Source organism: Sminthopsis crassicaudata, chromosome 1 (assembly GCF_048593235.1).
Source record: "Sminthopsis crassicaudata isolate SCR6 chromosome 1, ASM4859323v1, whole genome shotgun sequence".
NCBI lineage: Eukaryota > Metazoa > Chordata > Mammalia > Dasyuromorphia > Dasyuridae > Sminthopsis > Sminthopsis crassicaudata.
Window position 1 is genome coordinate 713,989,246 of NC_133617.1, and position 21,377 is coordinate 714,010,622.

Here is a 21,377-nt window from a genome sequence, read left to right on the forward strand (position 1 = left end):
TATATACATATATGTATACACACACACATATAAAATAACTGTAGGAATCATTTCAAAAAGCCCCAAATCAACCCACTATAACCATATCAAGTGTCCCATGACCACCTTTTTTTTTTTTTTTTTAAACATTAAACATCCTACAAAATTATTTTTCTAGCCACCTATTGCCAATCAGGGTATTTCTAGAAGAGCACAAATGGATAACAACTAAGTTGTTTGGATAAAAGATACAGGTTTTCACTTGTATGCTTGATAGGACAGTATGGAATTTATAATATTGCCCTTTAATTTCAGTGGAAATGTAATTAATAGTGATGATTTGACATTTGAATTTTTTTTTCCTCCATGAGCTTTGTTGCATTCTTGCAATCTCTTTATTTTTTATGTGCTTTTGACATTCTTGTTAAGAAACCAAAAAAAGAAAAATTAGTAGTTCTGAGTTTCTTAAGAAATAGTTCATGTTGTAGACATACTTAAAACATTTTCTGAAAAATGTATCTTTAAATTTTCAGTTTATTAGTATGATACAACAATAAGATAGGATCCTCTAAAATTTGGGAATTTTGAAATTCCTTAAATGTTTTTGCTAACTCTTTTGTAAAAATGTTCAGTTCTTTTTCATGTAGTTCTGGTCTTTGATGCAATATTTATTTAACTGTACATAGTTGATAGGAAATAATAAATCTGGTATACTGTGTTAACTTTATGATGCTTCCATGTCAGAATAAACTGTAAAATCTTCATACTAGAATAATTCTTAGAAAAATTTTACAGATAAGGAAACTGAGGCCCAGAGAGCTTGAGATTGTCCAACACAGCAGTCAAGCAGAAGCTAAATTAGCAACAAAGTCCCATCCCCACATTTTTTCATCACAAAACACTATTCCTTTAATTTTATAGTAGGAATTCATTTATCATATGAAGTATTTAATGTTCTTGTGTAAGATTTTTTTTTTTTCTTTAGATAGAATTCCCTAGGCACTGGAGACACAGTGAGGTGGGAGAGATCTTAAAGAGGTCTTTGAGTCCCTTCCCATCATTTTACAAATGACATAACTGAGGCTTAGAGGAGAAGCAGCTTGCCCAGTGTCACACAGCAGTAATGGCAAATCTAAGATTTTAACTGAAGTCCTCTCATTCAAATCTAAGCCCTTTCCAAGTTGCTTTCCTACCTCTTCAACATAGTATTCTGTTTGCAAAAATTTACAATTTTTTTTTCCTTTAATAAAAGCTTTTGGAAGTAAAAATAACATGTGTTTGCATTAGTGGGAGGAGAAATAGCTATTCTTTTAAATTCGTGTTATTTATGGCATTTTAAGTATGACATTACTTGATGAGTTAAAAGAAATCTGGTTTCTTAATTTTCATTTTATTACAGCATTGCTTGCATGATCTAGGTTTAGGAACTTAATAGAATTTCAGCAAGCTGAAATTTTTATAAATTTTCTTTTAGATTTCTTGTTAGAGAGTAGCAAATGAAGTCATAGAACTCTTGAAAAACAAGATTAGTATAGATAGGTATATTTATGGCTAAGCTTCATTAAGAGCAAAAATTGTAAGCCTTTATTAATTAAAAGAACTCCACATGAAGGATCTGTAGCTCTCATTGGTGTCAAAATTTCTTATTTTCAATAAGGAGTCCAAATACTTATTCTTTTCTGTTAGATCTATATGTTCAACATTTGGCTTACCTTGCAGAACTAATAACCAGTCTTTGTCTTTACTGCAGATCTCTATAGTTAATTCTCTGAACAAAATTAGAAAGTACAATTAAAGTAGGAATCATTTATTAAACAGATCTATTTGAAAACACTGTTGGGTGGGCAGGGAGATGGTTGAACTTTGTGTTTAGGCTTCTTGAGCATTGAAGAGTATTTATGTTTGTTATCTACAAAGTATCACAGTAAAATATTTGATATTTTTTCCTTCTAAACTATAAGTTTTGGGGTTTGGGGTTGATTTTTAATCAACTTCCAAGCTAACCAGAAAAATTTAGGAAGTTTTAGCTCTTTTAGACCTACTGAATTGATTCTGCTCAGATTTCTCTTGTGTTGACTCATTGTTATATAATTTTAATATACTCAACTTAAAGTATATGCACATTGTTCTTTCAGTAGTTTCTGCCACTACTTGTGGGCCAGTCATCTTTGGTATTTGGGCAAGCAGTCCAGTGATATTCACTAGGTATCTGTCTCTCCAGTGGAGAAACTGGAATAAATTGGGGCTTAAATCAGATTCTTGAAATAGGCATATCCTTCTAAAGGCAAGGTTAATAAAGAATTTTCCATTGTATTTGAGGGAAAGTGGTGTTATGTTTTCATGACACTTGTTATATTCTCACTGGGTCTGGTTACCCGCAAGTTCTAGGTAAGTAAATATTGTTTCCATTGAGACATGTGTGATAATAGCATCTTGTTTTTCAGCCCATTAATATGAGCTCAATAAATTCTAACTCCACATTAAATTCTGTTTTGAGATTTTAATGCATATACAGTGGAGATTATATAAAAAGTAGAAATTATGTAAAATATCCCAGAAATATTTTTAAAATCTGTTCTTTTCATATTCACTTTATTATTTTACATTTCCTAAATTGTCTTTAGCATTTGTTTTAATATGCATACCTTTTAGTAGTATTCAAGATTGAAATGCTTAATAGCAGTTTATGCACAAAGTAAAGCCATTGTTTAAATGATTTATATAAGTGACTTGCATTGAAATTACATCAATAATTTACCCTTCTGCCCACTTGTTTCAAATAAAACTGATTGTCATACTCAAACACAAGAAAATACTTTTTGACCTTTCAATAGAAATAAATTTATAGGGCTTCCATGTGCAGCTATGTATTCATTTTAACATATAAAAATCTTTCACTAGACCACAGATGATTTTAAAATAAATCATATATTTAGTTTCCATTCAATTGAGTGAACATTTGTTAATTGTTTATTAGGTGTAAGGCATTGCACTATCAAAGTGGCTCTAGGCACTGGAGACACAAATCAGTCCGTCAACAAAGCATGGCACCATGCTACAGGGCACCTTGCACTAGGGAGACTTAGAATGGCAAAAACTCAGACTTGGTGCCTCCAAAGAACCATGTTCTAACAGTAGAGATAACTTTCAAAAAATTGGACATTCAGTATGCAGTATGGAAGAAACGTCATCAGTTAGCTAGATAGCTCTGTAAATAGAGCACTTGGCCTCGATTTAGGAAGACCTGAGTTTGAATGTGGCTTCAAACACTTACTTAGCTGTGAGACTCTGGAGAAGTCATTCTCTGATTCAGTTTTCTCAGCTGGGAAACAAGGAAAGTAATTGTACCTACTTGCTCAGAACACGGGATTATTGTGAGGATCAAATGAAATGATATTTGTAAAGTGCTTATCACAGTGTTTGGCACATAGTAGGTGCTTAATAGATGCTTGTTTCTTCCCTTCCTGATCTCAGAAGGTACAAACAAGAGAGAGGAAAGTAGACTTTCTTTTTGAGTGAATTTTCACCCTCTTTTAATATAGAAGAAGTTTTTTATGATTTTAATATGTTTTCTGTTTTCAGAGGAAGTTTCACTGTGCAAGTCTGACTTCTTGGCCTCCCTGGCTCTATTCCTTATATGATGCTGTAAGTTACTTTCTGTATATTTTTTTGTTTTCTCTTTCCCATTGTTTCATTTTGGTGGATATTATTTAATCTCTCTATCTTTGATACATATTTATAGAATGGAATTTTATTTCCAAAAAATGTAGTACTTCATTAGGTGAAGGGCACTGGAAAGATTGCTTTTTAGATTCTTCCCTTCATATTTAGAACTAAAGAACAAGATACAAGCATTCATCTTATTTCTTGCTCTTGCTCCCCCACTTTCTTTTATTTTGCTTTCTTCCCTTTCTTTCCTTTTATTCTCCTTTCCTTTATTTCCCTCCTTCCTTCCTCTCCCCCTCTCCTTTCTCCTTAATCTGGGGTTCATTGATCTTGAAGAGTCAGTGCAGATTCTGGAGATCCATGAACTAAGATGGGAAAAACAAAATGACATCTTTATTTTCCCCAATTGAAAATCACATTTCCTTCAAATTATGAGGTTAAAAAAGAATGGATTATGAATTTTGCCACATATTTATTTGGGATTCATGGAAGGCTTAAAAATTGTTTTCTGGGTTCATGGTTATCCTGAATGTAGCTTGTTTGTATATATTTATTTGCTTTGTCTCCCTTATTCAATTGTGTGCTCTTTGAAGGGCAGGGATTGTCTTTTTGCCTCTTTTTGAATCCTCAGAACTTACTATAGTGTCTGGCATATAGTAGGCTTTAATAAGCATTTATTAATGATCATGATAAAATGTTTTTGTTCAGATTTGCTGGAGGAGTGGGTACTTTCAACTGGAAAGATTAGGGAAAGTTTCTTGGAAGAGTTGGCTTCTATGTGACCCCCTAAATAGGCAGAGAGAGAGTTTATCTCATTTTTGAGGATTGGCCTGAATGAAAACATAGAAAGGGAGGAAAAGAGGGTATAAATGAGGAAATAGTTTTCCAGGGTATATATGTAAGCTCAGTAGTGAGAAATAAGGTCAAAAGTTAGATTAGAACTAATTTGTGCTTAAATGCTTTAAACTTGTGTTTTCTATATATAATGAGGAATCATTGTAGGATTTTGATCAGGGGAAGTAATATGGTCAGACGTATCAACTGGAAGATGGATTGGAGTGGAAAGGTAGTAGAGGCACAGAAACTAGTGTTTACACAAGTATCTAAGATGACCGATGCTAATGCCCCAGGTAGGGTGGCTGATACTTTTTAATGGAGATCATTGAAAGCACAGACATGGATGAGTCTGCTAAAGGAAAGAATAGCCAAATTTGTTAACACTGTTATTTGAGGTGGATTGCCACAGGTAGCATTCAGTTTCACAAATGTTTAAGTACCTACCACATGCAAGCCATTATGCTAGCATTCTCTTAAGCATATTTGTGCCTTTTGTGCTCTGTGTTTCTCAGTGATCTAGACTGTATGTTTGTTTCTCTTGGAACCTTTGTCAGTATCTACCATTCTTCACTTTTTTAGGTTAGTACTTCAATGAATGATTTAGAATTTAGAATTTTCTTTCACTTTTAGGAACTGACAAAAATTTAAGTATTGAACTTGAAGAAGCAGAAGAATATAATACATTTTGTGGAAATACAGAAAAAATTTGTTTTAGGATTTTTAATAAAAACCTCTTTTAGAAAACTTTTTATTTTAAAAATAATCAGTACATCTTTTTCTAAGTAAAGAACTGATGAGCATCAGAAAATAATTGTTATCCATGTTAATGCAAAGTTAGGAAGTGCCAAAAAATAATTTATTTTTTAAAGATCAGAAATGAGTATAATTCCTAATGAGATGCCAAATATTTTTATGCCTTTCTTTATATCCTTGGATACTGGCACTAGCACATAGGAGGGACTTGATAAGTGATTGTTTCTTTGTTTACTTTTGAAATACATTTACAGCATAGTAACAGCAATATCATATGATGAGCAATTGTAAATGACTTAGCAATACAGCAATACAATGATCTAAAATATTCCCATAAGACTCATAATGAAAAATGCTATCTGCCTCCAGAGAAAGAACTGATGTTGCTGAACACAGACCAAACTGTATTATTTCCCCCTTCTTTCCTTCTTACCTTCCTTCATTTCTTTCCTTTCTTGTTTAAGCTTTCTTGCACAAATGACTAATATGTCAGGGTTTTACATAATTGTACATGTATAACCTATATCAGATTGCTTATTGTTTCACAAAGGGAGAGAATTCTAAAATTTGTAACTTAAAACTTAAGAAAGAAATGTTAAAAGATGTTTTTATGTATAATTGGGGGAAAATAAAATATAGTATTCATAAAGAATTATTTTCTGATAAACACATGAAAAAATTAAATTGTTAATGTTTTATTTTCACTACAGGAAACCTTAATGGAAAGAGTCAAGAGACAACTACATGAATGGGATGAAAATCTAAAAGATGAATCTCTTCCTTCAAATCCAATCGGTATGATAAGAAAGCTACTTTTAGTTTACCATGTTATATCCAGTGCAGCAAGCTTTCATTGAAAGAGATTGGAAAATGTGATATTTATTTAAAGGAAATTATTTTATTCTAAATCTGTGTTTGAATTTTAACTTTATTCTCTGGAAATGATTTTAAAGTAATCCAGAAGAAAATCAAAAGGAAGGAAGAAATTTTTTTTTTCTTTTTTCCCTCTGAACAGGTAAAAACTTTTTTATTTTAGGCTATGTTTCCTTAGAAAAGAATAAAAGTGTAATAAAATGGTTCTCTTAAAAACCATATATAATTGTTTTGAAATTTATAAAGGACAGTTTTTCACTTAATAGTAATCCTTGCATTTATAAGTGGCCTTAGTGTCCCAGTTAAACTTACTCTATTCTTTAATGTTTGGGTCTCTTTTTAAGTTATAGTGTAATTAAAATAATACAGTCATTGCTACATGTAGGCAAATAACTCTTAAATTGGTTTAATTTGAGAATTTTCAAAGCATACAATTAGAAGTCAGAAGGGATAATATAGCACATGTAAATTTGTTAAATTGCATAAAGGTTGGCTGTGGTCAGTCCATATGATTTAGACTTCTTTGAGCTTCCTGATAATATACTTTTCTGGCATTATTCTTCAGTAACTTATATTTAAAACATCTCTATCACTGTATTACAGCTTTTGGTTGGAATCCATTTTCAGAAGATAGGATTCTGCATATCCTTCACGTGTGATATGCTTTTAAAAATTTAATTCCTAAATTGAAAAACTCATCATGTCTTGAAGATTTTTCTTACAGAGTAGCTGCCTGTCTTCCAATTGATGATGCATTACGAATTCAACTCCTTAAAATTGGCAGTGCTATTCAGCGGCTTCGTTGTGAACTAGATATTATGAATAAAGTGAGTATGCTAACCTTTTCTCACTAATTCTTGATGAGGTCCAAAGTTGGTTGGATCTGATACATCAGGATGTGTGGTTAGGAACCATGAAATCAGAGTAACTATTCTCATTTGAAATTGCATTAAGTCTACAAGAGCTTACCTAAATTTGAAAATTGCTTTTTAAAAAAAATTAGCTTGTAACATTCACCTGTTGCAAAGTTGTTTCAAATCATCATTTTTTGCTTCATGCAAGAAGTATTTTCCTCATAATTTAATACAGAGCAGTTTTGCAACAGTCATAAATTGACTTAAAAGGTCATTTGCTAGTCATAATTTACATAAACTTTTCAAGTGACAATTCAGGAACTTTTTTTTTCTCTGAAGATAATTGAACTCTTTGGTTCACAACATGATTGTCACATCAATGTTTTGATAGAATTTTTAAAAATAGTATACATTTTTAGACAGAGAAAGAAGGAAAATGGGATTTAGGATCTCCAAAACTTGTATTACAGTGAAGTACTTTAAGAAAACAAATCCCTTAAATATAATTTTCAGAGCAATGTTGATGATTAATTATTTGGCTGTATATTTATTTTCAAGATTTAATAGATTGTTTTAATGAGATAATTTGGCATATACATTACCCAAATAAATGTAATATATCTAATAAACATTTATTTAATATAAGTTGTGAAAAACAAGTCCATTCTCTTCTATTATATTTATTTTCAAGATTTGATAGATTGTTTTAATGAGATAATTTGGCATATACATTACCCAAATAAATGTAATATATCTAATAAACATTTATTTAATATAAGTTGTGGAAAACAAGTCTCTTCTCTCCAAATGGAAGAGTTAGCATACTTGTTCCCTAGTGCCGCTTTCAAATTATTCATGTTCTATATTTTTTTCCTCCCTTTAAGATTTTTTCTGTCTATATTGCCTGATTGAGATCCTTGTTGGTATTTTACTTACCATTCAAGTGACACTTCTCCTTTCTCAAGGAGTTTGGTGTACATTTTTATTAATTGGACCTGTAATTTCATTGATAGAGAAAACTTCTCTCCCAGTGCAAATCAGCAACTGACAATTTTACTGATAATCTTATAGAATTATCAGATTCACTTTAAAGTAACATGGATGTATTAGAAATGCTATTAAATCCCATATCTTCCTGGAATTAAAGCTAATTATACATTGTGCTACTCTGCCTTTCTTCAGGTTGATATCCCTTAGAATAGCAGGACCCCTTAGTTCATCTGTTCACCTCTCCTGACCTAAATCTTCAGATTCTCTCAGTTAACACCCACTCTGCCATTCTCTTTGGATGTCATCTTATCACTTTCTTTCACTAGCAGATTCTTAAAAGGACTCTTTCTTTACTTGGTGGTTGTTCACACTCAGCCTTTCGAATTATGTCTTTCACCCCCACTAAAAATTCCCCTATTACTTCATGTTCCCAAACACTTTGTACGTATTTCCCTTTTTTAAAACATCAAAGTAATTTTCTAGCACATGCTCTTACCTCCCATTGAGTTCTTCCTAATGACATATTTGAGTAAAGCCCAACCAACAAAGCAACCATATCTAGGAGCATATTTTCTCTTTTGTCCATAGTTCCTTGCTTTTCTGCTGAAAGGAGAAAGTTGTGTTCTTCTTTTTCTCTGAGATCCAAAGTTAGTCCTTCTAATTAATTTAAGTTTGGAAGCATTTTAGTGTGCTTTACTTTATTTGTAATCATGGTTTGTATTTTTCTCTTGGTTCTACTTTCTTCACTCTATATAGCATTTTACAGTATTATTTCTACATTTCTTTGAACTACATTTGTTTTTACCTTTGCACAGTAATATTCTGTTATGTTCATATTCCCAAATTTGTTAGGCCATTCCCAGGTCAGTATGCATCCACATTATTCCCATTTTTCTTGATTTCACAGAGAAAGTCCCTGTGAATATTTTGTTATGTAGGAGACCTTTGTCAAGAAGTTCTCCCACAATATGTCTCACCTTACTCCTCTTTATTGACTCTGCAATTTAGCAGAGCTTTTCCTCAAACTTGATGTTTCATTTCATATAGGTAAGCCATTGTTTCTGCCTTGGATGAATTCTCCCTCATCTTTACCTCAGAATCCTGATCTTCAGTATTTGGCTTAAGTCCCATATTTCTACATTCCCCCTCATCATCTCTCCTTTATCAAATTACTCAGATTTGTCTGTATATGTATTGTATTCACCCTTTTGGTCTTACCCCCAACTTACAGCATTAGAACATAAGGTCTTTGAGAACAAAGAATGGTTAATTTTTGTCTTGAAGTCTTATGATATTGGTTGAATTAATTGTACAAGTACATTTAAGTCATCGTCTCGTTTAAACTCTGATCTTTCTGTCCTCTCCTCAGTTTTTTTTTTGTTTGTTTGTTTGTTTGTTTTTTGGGTTTGTTTTTTTTTTGTTTTTTTAGTGACTAAAGATTATTACATTTGGGAAATGTGTTGTAGTATATGCTTTGGATAGCTTTGCAGCTGAGGTGGCTTAACACAATATATATTTAATTTTTTTTTGTTTATCTTCTAAGACTGTTGTGTGTGTGTTTTTTTAAGTGTACCTCCCTTTGCTGTAAGCAATGTCAGGAAACGGAAATCACAACCAAAACTGAAATATTCAGGTAAGAATTTTATTCAGTTCAATTCAGTTAAAAGACTTTCTTGAACACTTTCTGTGAGTTTTGAGGAATACAAAAGAGGTTTAATAATGGATAATGTTCAGGGAAGAAAATCATATAGACAGATAGTTTTGATGAGGTAATAGGGAACTTCAAAATGATGAGGTAACTTGAACCAAATCATGAGGTAAAATACCTAATAATGAGGTATATACCTCAATAGGATTAAGTGAGGTCTAGTGGCAGGATTCAAGATACAAGGAGTCACATGGAGCTCCCCTGCAACCCCCTTAGGATTCAGCACAAGGATACAAAGTTAAATCAGATCTAGTAGCGGCTGAAAACCTAGATGGGTAAAAAGATGTTTATTGCCGGGTTTGGAAGGAAGGTTAAGGTCTGGTTAGTAAAAGGCAATATATAAAAGGAAGATATACGCCGAAAGCAACGGTTACAGAGAATCTCTGATGCAAGCATCTTAGCTGGCATCTTTCAAATCTCTGACCCCAGATGATTCTAGCTTTGCTCTTTTTTATTTGCTTGAAGAAGCAATGGGTGGAGCTCAGGTTAATTCTTTGAAGGCCAGATTTTTGGCGGGCTTTATCCAAGCCAGCTCAGATCCAGTGGGGGGGGGCTGGGTGCAAGCCCAAACTAGTTTGACCAGATCTTGTATCAAAGGGGGCTGAAAACCCAAACCAACTTGGGGCTGGGTACAGCCCAAACTGGCTCAGATACAGATCTTTTCCTCTAGGAATATCTTGTCCCAAAGGTAGATCAGACAAGGAATCTTAAAGGGGCTACACCTGCAACAGTTTTGCCATAGATGTTTTTGTATTTTATTTGGTGAATGTATTCACTACTCATGTAAAATCTCTTACCTATTAGTTATTGTAAAAGATGAAAGATAACATTTCTTTCAAATTTATTTTAAACTTTGTGAAATAAAATTTATATACAATAAGTGTTTAAGAATTATATAAATTGGTGAAATTGTCTTCATTAGCTATGAGTAATGTTTTTCTTAAAGACATTACAAATTATCCTATATAAATATGGAATTCCTTTGTAATTCCTTTGATATTCAATTTGGTACTCTTAATAAAAATGGAAAAAACGTTGTTCTCTGGATCCTTCTTCTGATCCCCAGAAGCTAAGGTAGTTAATACATCTAATCAGCAGCTGCATTGTGTTTCAGCCAAGCATCAGTCTTGCTTTATTTTACTGTCACATAAAAATCTTTTGAATTGGAACTACTGATAGGATACAACCCAAGCCCCTCATTTTACAGACCCGTTAGGAAGTAACTGAGCTATTGTGCAGAAACCCAGGCTGTTCCGGTGTGCTTGTTACCACACCAGGGGGAGTTTTTGCAATGTAGGGTTCTTTTTTTGTTTTTTTGTTGTTGTTTTTTTTTTTTTTCCCAAAAGGGCTGCCATGTGATAGGAAAAAAATTATTCTGCATAATCCTGTAGAATTAGAATGAAGAAAATTAGTGAACATTTAATAAATGCCTATTATGTGCCAGGCACTGTGCTAAGTACTTTACAGATATCTCATTTTATTCTTATACCAACTCAGGAAGGTAGGTACTGTTATCCCCATTTTACATTTGAAACTTTTGAGGCAAATAAATTAAATCTCTTGCCAAGATCACAGAGATAAGTTATTGTCTTCAGCCAAATTTGAACTCTGATCTTCCTGACTGCAGGTCAGCCCTCTACCCATCTGCCATCAGAAGCTATGAATGGAATTTACAAAGAAACAGAGTTAGACTTCAGATAAGAAAAAACTTCTCAACAATTAAAGCTCTCTAAAAGTGGATTGGGCTCCCTCAGGGTGGATTCCTCCTCATTAGAGAAAATAACTGGATGATCTCTTATTTGAATGTTTAGAGGATACTCTGATATGATTATAGATTAGACTGTGTGGCCTCTGAGGTCCCTTCCAATTCTGAAATTCTGTGATTTTGGAATCATATCCAGATGTCTTTACCCCAAAACAAATATGGAAGTTGGGCTATAACTACAGTGATTATGAGCTTGATATGTTACACCCATGGATAGAAAAGATAGTTTTTTATTTTATTTTTTTTTAAACATATTCATTCAGTCTCTTTACTGTTGTGTTATAATATAAATACCAATAATGTGTTTCATGAAGAGGATGGGTATTATTGCCTCTGGTTTACAGTTACTTGACATATATCATCTAAATAACTTGGCAGTGGGTACATATTTAGAATCCTTGAGCTGGAGAGGACAGGAAATACTATCTAGTTTAAATCCCTCTTGAATGAGATTAAACCCACAATAGTGAATAAATTAGCTCCCTCAGCATTATACAGCCTATTGCTACAGACCTGAGATTAGAAACAAGGCTCCTAATAATCACCTAGCTCTTAACATGTTTTCTAGATCAACTCTGGATTTAAGATTTTTGATTTGATGTATCTTCTCATGCAATTTTTTTTTTAAGAATTTGTACTAAACAAAGTCCATAAAGAAACATTTGAAGGATAAGAAATGAGTTTTCAAATTGTTTGGAGCCAATAAGAAGTATACCTAGCAGCTATATTATGTTTTCTGTGAATTTTTTTCCATTTAAATTTTCACATGCACATCTGCTTTAAAGCTGTGACTTTATTGATTTAACAATTTATAAAATCTCAGAGATGGAACAAAGTCACAAAATTTTCAGGTGTTCATTAGAGGCTATTTAGTTGAATCTGCACCAGGCGTTTGATCTAGGCCATGACAACTTGGAGGCAAAACAAAAAGTAGAACTGAGTTCTTTTTCCATAATATAAATAATTGTAAGAAGCTGCTTCTAATAAATTAAGGATCTTTTTGTATTTGGTTGGGGTGGGGATCTCCAAGTGATTTTTGTATTTTATTTTTTAATTCTTGTAGAGATTTCTTTGTTTTAAAAAGTCTAAGAATTTTAGAGAATTAGTATTGATTCTTTTCAGTCCTCATTGAAAATGAGTTTGGTACTCATTTTTAAGGGCAGAATTAGATGAGTGAATTGAGTTTTTACTGATCATCATTAAACATTTTCAGAAGACAGCTAGAAGAAGTAAGCTGTCAAGTATTGTTTTTATTTTGAAATTCCTACTTTTGACTCTTAATAGGTCACATTTATCATGCTGTATTAAATTCTAACCAACATTTTAGAAAAAAATCCATCCATTACCTTAAACACACTACTTCTGGTTCTTAGCAGTTCTGATTACTTTATGTTAAAATTAAATAGAAAGATTTTCATTCCAGATTCAAATGTAATTTTTATGGCTGATTTTGATTTATCTGTTGTAGTTTGTCCTTATGTGGGCCTATGGCAGCATATGTGAATCCTCATGGATATGTGCACGAGACGCTTACGGTGTACAAGGCTTGTAACCTCAATCTGATTGGCCGATCTTCAACAGAGCACAGCTGGTTTCCCGGGTAATTTGGTGGTTCTTGAATGTTTTGTTTTTTTCAAATTTAACTTCTTAGAATTTAGTGTGTCATAATCAGACACAGAAGGCAAAAAGTCCTGAGCCAGAATTAAAATCACAATTTTAAAATGAAATAAGTAATTCATTTTAAATGCTCTTTATTTGTGAATACTGAGCAGCAATTGTTGCCTTATTCTTTGTACCTTTTACATAAGCAAGCAGCACAGAATGCAAGGTAAGAAGAATATGCTGTGACCCCAGAGCAAATTTTAAATTGAAGACAAAAAACACTATGTCTGTTATCTGTGTCCTAAAAGTAAACCACTTTGGACCAAATTAAGCTGACCTCAGAATCTTGGCTTTAGAGCCAGAAGTGATATTAAAGGATCTGAAGTTTATCTTTCTTTTTTATAGATGAAGAAACTGGAAACTGACTTAGCTCAGTCACAGGTAGAGTGGACTGATGGATGGAGAGATAAAGTATTAGCTGAGATTCCCATCCAGGCTCTGACCTTTCACCTCTGGGCCCTGAGGCTTCCTAGTATTGTTTGCCCACAGCCTTCCACCCTGCTAGAGAAACTTCCCACAGATCAGTGAAAGGCTGGTCAGCTTAAGAGTAAACAGCGCTGTCTGGAAAATTTCTATACTAGATTATACGACTTTTGTGTTTAATTCAAGTTTATGTATTCACTTTTAAGTCCTCACATAGGTGATTAATATGTCCTCATTTGTAAAAGATGATTCCTAAGTCTGGGCACCTTGATGGTTTAGAGTATGTACTCAGAGCTGAGGTTAAAAAGTCTGTATTGTTTTGGCTGCTATCCCACAAATATTGATGATTCATATTAAAATATAGTCCATGTTTTATTGCTCTGTATGCTGTAACATATTAGGCCTATTCTGAATATGCTGAAGTAAAAGATTCTGACTGGAACATTTTAAATATAATTCAATAAGTTATAATTTATTACATGCTAAATATAAGAATGTATGTCTGTAGGATAAATGAATGAATGATTGGTAAATGCAGAACACACGAGCCAAGCACTTTAGGTGATGAAGTTTAGATGATTTGCTCAGAGATTCAGAACAAGAAGAGACTTTAAAGACCCATCTAGTCCATTTTATAAGATGAGGAAACTGAGGCAAAGTATAGGTGACCACTGAAAATCAAACATCATGTTAGAGCCAAGACTTGAAGCTGAGAATGTGGCTCCATATTTAAGATACTTTCCATTGTACTCCTTCAAAAAAATAGTAATAAAATAATAATAATAGCATTTATATGGCCCTTTATGGTTTGCAAAACTTATTATTCAGTAATTTCATCTTGACAGTCCTGTAAAGTAGCTTTTGCAAATGTGTGAACAGGCTAACGAATTTAGGTGACTAGTTGTACTTAAGAAAAAATTATTGGTTTCATGTACTAAGCATCTTCTCTTTTTATTATGGAAATACTTATATGTTGTTTAAGTTCAGACTAGTAAAAGAGCTAGAAGGAAACTAGGGAAAAAAAAAACTTGAAACAAGCAAGCTAAAAGAAAAGAATCTTGTATAACATTCTCAACTATGGGCATCTGGACTTGGCTTAAAAACCTCCTGCCACAGAGAACTGGTCATATTTCAAAGTAGTAAACAATTATAATTGTCAAAAATCTTTCCTTATAAGGAGCCGATATAGACTTCTCTGTACCTTATATCCTTTTCTCCCAGTTCTGCCATCTGGAGCCAAGCATAACATGTTTTGTTCTTCCATGTAACAGTTGTTCATTTACTTAAAGATAGCCATAACACTTCTATGAACTCCTAGTCTTCATTTCTACTTAGCTCAATTTATTACAGTTCCAAAGTACCTGCTAAAAGAACTGTAATAAATTTTACTAAATAGAAATGATGACTGGTGGTACATGGGAACATTATTAGGATATTTTCCCTAAAATTACACACTGCTGTTGCCATGATGTGACCAAGGCAAGATCTCCATTATGAAATGAAAGTCTATTAATGCTTCATAAGGTAGCACAAGCTTTTACATACCTGTGTCATTGTGTCCATTAAAATCCTTCATTTTGCACATGACCTTTTGTCTTAACCAATCTTGTCTCTACTAATCCTATAGTTTTAAAATTGATTTTTTTTTAAATCCAAGCAGAGGACTTTACATTTATCCTTAGTAAATTTGAGAGCTAAAGAAAACCTCAGATGTTAGCTAGTGTAAAGTCCTCTTATTGATGAAGAAACAGGCCCTAATCTAGTTTAATTGATTTACCAGGTAGAAAAGTAGTTAATAATTTGAATCCAGGTCATTTGACACATTGTGATATTCTTTTCCATAGCACCTTTCTGTTTTCAGTTCATCATTCAACTCTTGACAACTTTGTGTTTTAAAAATTTTTCATCCTTTATACAAAACTGATTTCCCCCACCCCATCTGTGCCTTTAGCTAATTAATAAAAATGTTGAATAGCACAAAGTCAAGGTTGCTTTATTTCTTATTAATAGAAAGGATTGGGACTTTCTCTGAAATCAGGAGACAGTGGTGGGGGAGGAGTAGTTTTATAATTTACCTGAAACCACATGGCTTACCAGAAATTAAAACTTACTAGCCTTTCATAAAAAAAAAAAAAAAAAAAAAAAAAAAAAAAAAAAAAGGAAAATGAAGTTATTAATCCTTTTTCCTTTTACTGTAGCAACTATCTGTGATGCATTATATGGCGAGGAAAATAGTGGTTAAGAATCCTCTGCTACTTTCAGAATACTTACAAAATTGCATATAAGACATACTTTTTTGTTTTATTTTCCCACTGAAAAAAAATCCTACTATTTGTGGCCTTGGTGGTCTTTCATGTTAAAACAGCTTCCTTCTTTTTTTTTTTCCAATTAGGTACATAGTTTTCAACATTCATCTTTGTAAGATTTTGAGTTCCGAGGTTTTTTTTCTCTCTCTCCCTTCCTCACCTTTCCCCAAGACAACAAGCAAGCTGATATAGGTTATACATGAACAGACATTTTAAACCTATTTCCATATTAGTCATGTTTATAATAGTCTCATTCTTGTTTGAATCAATTTAATATTATTATTGTGAATGACTTTGATGTCCTAGTGTGACTATCATTAATTTTTGAAATGTTTAATTTATACACAGTAGAAAAAGTATACACTTCTGCAGGTGGGAGGATAAAAACAGATCCTGCTGTTCTCAATAAGCATGAAAATGCAGAACAACAAAAAATGCAGGTGCACAGCTAGCATGTGGCCTTGGCACAATGCATGGGCTCTGGTGCAGAGTAAACTTGGATTCAAAAGAAAAGATCTAGATTCCTCAGAATATTTTCCTTATGATCAGAAAGAAATTCCCTTATGTTAGTATAGGTTTTTCTTCTCTTTAATGATAGGCAATCAAGTGTTTCAGGTTTTTACCCACCAACGCTTTTATTATAAAGTTTTACATGCAGATAGGAAATACGAGGTAAGCATTCAATTCTACAAACAAGAAGGTGGTACCTCAGAACAAAGGTGCAATTCTGATATTTGTTTGGTATGAAATGGTATTAAAGAATTCACTTCCACTGAAATACCAATAGAATTGGTTCTATTCTACCAATAAAACTGGTTCTATTCTACCAATAGAACTGCCATTTGTCCATCCCAGATTATTTTTTTTGAGGGGTGCAAGGTGGGAAGGCACAAGAATTTTATTGCATTGATTGTTCCTATAGAAACATTAAATAATATTTGGAGTTTAGAAGCCAAATTACTACATATTTTGGATTATAAGAAGTATTTGTCCTAATGAGATTTGACTTTTTGACTATCAGACTTATTTTGAATTTAAGTTCTAGTTAGCTTATGTATTAAGAGTTCTAACTGTATTATTATTTAAAATAGATTTATCTTAAAATTTATAATCATTTTATTGATGAACTACATGGACTTCTTGCTTTATTTTTCAGGTATGCCTGGACTATTGCCCAGTGTAGAGTTTGCTCAAGTCATATTGGGTGGAAATTTACAGCCACCAAGAAGGATATGTCACCTCAGAAATTTTGGGGGTTAACCCGATCTGCTCTCTTGCCCAGGATTCCAGAAACTGAAGACACATCCAACCAAGATAGCTCACCATTACTCTGCTTGTAATCTGATGATTTGCTTTGGGAACAAGAAACAGAACCAGTCAGTCAGTGTTTCTAGATCAAATCTGCCTTGGAAGTTACTCTCTCTTCAGATGCTTGCCTAAGTAAAAAGTGTCATTGCACTGAGGTTTGCTGTATGTATGAGGAATTGCTACTTCCCTGAGAAACAACAGTAGCTGAAGATTTGAATTCATTGTTGAAGAGGAGGAAAAGAAATTTAGCAAATAGGTTTGATTTCAGGAATAAGTATCCTAAATAACTTGGTAAACTTGCCACTGCCCTGTTGAATTTGATGTCCATTTTTACAACTAAAGTTAAAAAAAAAAAAAAATGCTGTTAAAACAGCTGCTGCTTATCTCTTTCATGTGTAGCAATCAATATTAAAAGTGCATTTCTTTCCTAGGAATGTTTGTCAGAGATATCACATGAAGATATTTTTCAAAGTGGCGCTGATGTTTCCAAGTTTGTATATGTGTACACACACACACACACACACACACACACACACACACACAGTCTCTTTGAATTTCCATTTTTGCTCCACAGTAAAATATCCTGATATGAGACTGGTTGCTCCATCCTGGTATTTGTGATGGGTTGTAATGCCGTTTTGGTAACAAAAGTGGTAAAAGGCAATCAATGGCACTTGCTGCTAAAGCAAGTAAGATACAGTGTTCCTTTTTTATAGGGAGATTGGATCATATATTACAAAGGGCTTTTTCCTTTCTGATTTCGCTTTTTTGCCATGTTGATTTGTAAATCTTTTAAAGCATTGATGTAAAATGTACAGTTTGAACTCCCCAAATAAACTTTCCTCATTTTCCAAAATATTAGTGAATTCTGAGTCATGCTGTTAAATCATATTTGCTTAGTTTTTTAGTAAACTTACCCATTTAAATTTAATTTGCTCAGGACATAAATTATTTTCCATGAAGAAAGTATAAACATATGGTAATCATCCTTTTGCTCACTTAGCAGCTTCAATATTATTTGTCCCATTTTATTTTTGGAAATGAACAAGAGAAGTAAAAGCAAAAGCAGAATAATGAGAAAAAATGTTAATTTTTTTAAAAATGTACTTAAGAGTCTAGTAGTGATCTGTTTAAATTTATTATAGTATTGTTTGGTTCACCCTTTATATGTTCAAAGTAAATAATGAAAGAAAAAATTTATAAGTCAGTTTAACTAATAAAGGAATTCTTACAGTAAATTGTACCAATGATTCTCTTCTACCCAACTATGTTTTATGTAGTGCATGTAGAACTAACATTTTGTAAACATACAACAAAATCAGAATGTGATGTTTCATAGTTATAAAAAATTTTCAGTTTACTTTGAGGAACTAATGGCCACTAATTTTTGATACTTTCTTTATCTGCTTTTATGTGTTTAGTTGACCCATTTCCATAACATAATTTTTTTTCCACTGATATACCTTTACCTTTATAATGGACTGGAGAAATCATTAGCAATGCTGATGAAGTAGAAAGTTTGTTTTTTTTTAATTGAAAATATTTTTTAGATTTTTGAAAATCAAAATAGGAAGAACATTACTGTAGTCATTTAAAAGAAATTGTTTTCTTGACATTCATGTCATTTAAGTTGGAATGAAGAAGTTAAAGATGTTTTCAGTTATTACTAAATGGAGCCCTGTTATATTTTCCTGAATTTATGAGAATCCCTCAAAACATCAAACTGACATTATATGACATCTAAGCATGAAATATGCTTTCTTTTGGGTACTGTATGCATATGTAATCAAGTGGAACTAGTTCAAAATGCAATTTAATTACGATTTTATTTGCATTCCATAGAAGTGAGCATCTTTGTTGTAACTAAGTTTATGACATCCTGATAAGTTACTGAAAAGATGACAATTTCTTTTTGTGGTTTCTAGCTACAGAAGTATCACATGTAGAGAAATCATTAAATATGTATGTATTATTTTAGAGTATTGCTATAGACTTTAAGGGTTCTATACATTATCAATTTTCATGACTTGAAAACTGCTTTTTAAGAAAGAATGTGAATGTTAGGATGGTGATTTTAGATAGCAATGAATGATCCTACACTGGCCAGCAGAATGCAAATCTCTGTAGTTATCAACTATATTTAATTGTACACTTTAGAAGTACTTGCCATTAAGTGCTCATTTCAATAGCACAAAATACCTCTAGGAATCAACAAAATTGCCTAATTTAAGTATCTTTCATTAGATTTGTTAAAAGAAAAACGCTGAAAGCTCTTTTGTAGCATGTAGTGATTCTTTTTATGTGTTTTAAATTTTATTGTATTATCTTGTGAGATTTTTTTATGATGCTATTTTGTACATTACTATTTCTGCTTTGGAGTTCAGATAAGTTTTCAAGTGTAGAGTATTTTGCAGAGTTGCTTTTAGGAAGCCTGTTTATTTCACTTTCTCAATCTGCTTTTTGAAATCTCAGACTAATTTGTCAGTATTACTGCTTGCCAATATTTGCAAAGAATTAAACTCAAATTATTTAAGAAATAATAAAACCCTAATATTGTGACTGACTTCTTATGATTTGCAAAAGTATGCATAAGATATTTAGTTATAATAATAGGGAAGCTTCACATATCTGTTTCAATCTATTTGTAGATCTTATTTTCAGATTTCTTATATCATTGGTGGGGATGCTTTTAATTCCTTAATATGTTTTTGTATTGCCATATGTTAAAAAAAAAAAAGTTATCATTTGGTGGTTAACTGTCTGGTGATGATAGTTTGATAATAATACCAGTATTCCTGTGGGGTTTTTTGTTTTTGTTTTTTTAACAATATTGAACTGGCTTTCCATGGAAATTTCTGTCAAAAGGTAAGTCTTTCACTAAAGTCCTATGATGGAAAGCTAGGTGGAGCAGTGGATAGAATAGTAGGTCTGGAATCAGGAAGATTCAACTTCCTGAGTTCAAATCTGGCCTCTTCAAGAGGTTTATTGTGGGACCCTCATTTGTGAAATGAGGAGGAAAAAGAAGCAGCAAACCACTTATATCTTTGTGGAGAAAACTCCATTTGGGGTTTGGAAGAGTTGGACATGACTGAAAAACAAAGTTCTGTTGCCTCTTTTTGGCACAGGAAATAACATTTTGGATTTTGGTAGGGCAAGCTTGGCAAATCCCAACTGCTTATCATCCAGGCCTGTGATGGATAATTAGCTTAGGGTCAGCCTAGCATCACTAGAAAGTTGGTCAGTATGAGCTTTTAGTTTTCCTTTTAAAACCACTAAATCCTTTTGCTGTATGTGTCAGAGGGGAAGAATACTGAGGCAAGGGTTCAGACAGCTAAAGAAACAGCATTCTTGTGTTTCTAATGGGTAGTCATTTATTTTTCCTAGTCAGCCTCACATTTCTATCTTTCTCATAAACCTGATCTCTTGAGAGACTAAATAAGCACTGCAGGTATTCCTTATCTGAAGTAACTGAAAATCTTAGACCAATACACAAATTACTAAGAAAGTTACCAAATTTTTAATGGTTATTAAGAAATTAATGTGCTTTACATTGTCAAAGTATTATTTAGCAAAGGCATGGTAAAAGTACCAATTGTCATTTTTTTACATTCTACCTCGAGTTTTCCTTTGAGTGCAAACCAACATCTAAGTCAACAGATGTGACAGTTGTCTGTAGCAGAATTTTCAGATCTGTTAAAACCCTTAGATTTTAGCCTTTTGAGATTACTGGAAAATAACACTCTAAATAAACTCCCATTGATTGACATACTGTTGTCCTAATAGTAGTAACTTAAGAGTTTATTGAATTGAGTTTATGCTTTTCTCTCTCCATTTAAACACAATGATTTTTAACAAAAGTCATAGACATTATTTTGTTTGTGAATGAGGGAGTTAATATTCCACATTGGAATTTATGCATTGTGTAAGCAACAGCTTTTTCTAAAAAAAAAAAAAAAAAAAAATCAAAAAGCATGTTCCTGGAAAACAGACTTTAAAGGGCCACTTTCAATTCATCTACCTTTGGTTGCTTTTCCTTTTTTTAAAAAAGTCCATAAATCCTATTGAAACATGTTATAAAGACGTAATTTTTCCCCACATACATGTTTCATATATGTGATACTTGGGACAGAGTTCTAAAATATTTCAGACCCCTATTTTCTTACAAAGGAAAGCTAAATGCCATAGCTCAGTAGTCTCCCCAAGTTTTTTGATCTCACACTGCACTAGGATAAAAAAAGAAAATCCATGCCTAA

The 21,377-nt window shown here is 32.6% G+C and overlaps 1 protein-coding gene across 4 annotated transcripts in view; it reads left to right on the forward strand.

Annotated features, from left to right (window-relative positions):
- CRBN (cereblon) overlaps window positions 1-17,982 on the forward strand; it is a 34,676-nt gene extending 16,694 nt beyond the window's left edge. For all 4 annotated transcript variants that reach the window (XM_074284058.1, XM_074284057.1, XM_074284059.1 and 1 more), the window contains exons 6-11: window positions 3,562-3,624; window positions 5,946-6,030; window positions 6,820-6,935; window positions 9,521-9,585; window positions 12,894-13,025; window positions 16,973-17,982. In XM_074284058.1, coding sequence (XP_074140159.1) covers window positions 3,562-3,624; window positions 5,946-6,030; window positions 6,820-6,935; window positions 9,521-9,585; window positions 12,894-13,025; window positions 16,973-17,156 — 645 coding nt within the window. In that variant the 3' untranslated portion in view covers window positions 17,157-17,982. The remainder of the gene's footprint in view (window positions 1-3,561; window positions 3,625-5,945; window positions 6,031-6,819; window positions 6,936-9,520; window positions 9,586-12,893; window positions 13,026-16,972) is intronic.
- Window positions 17,983-21,377: the final 3,395 nt, after the last annotated feature.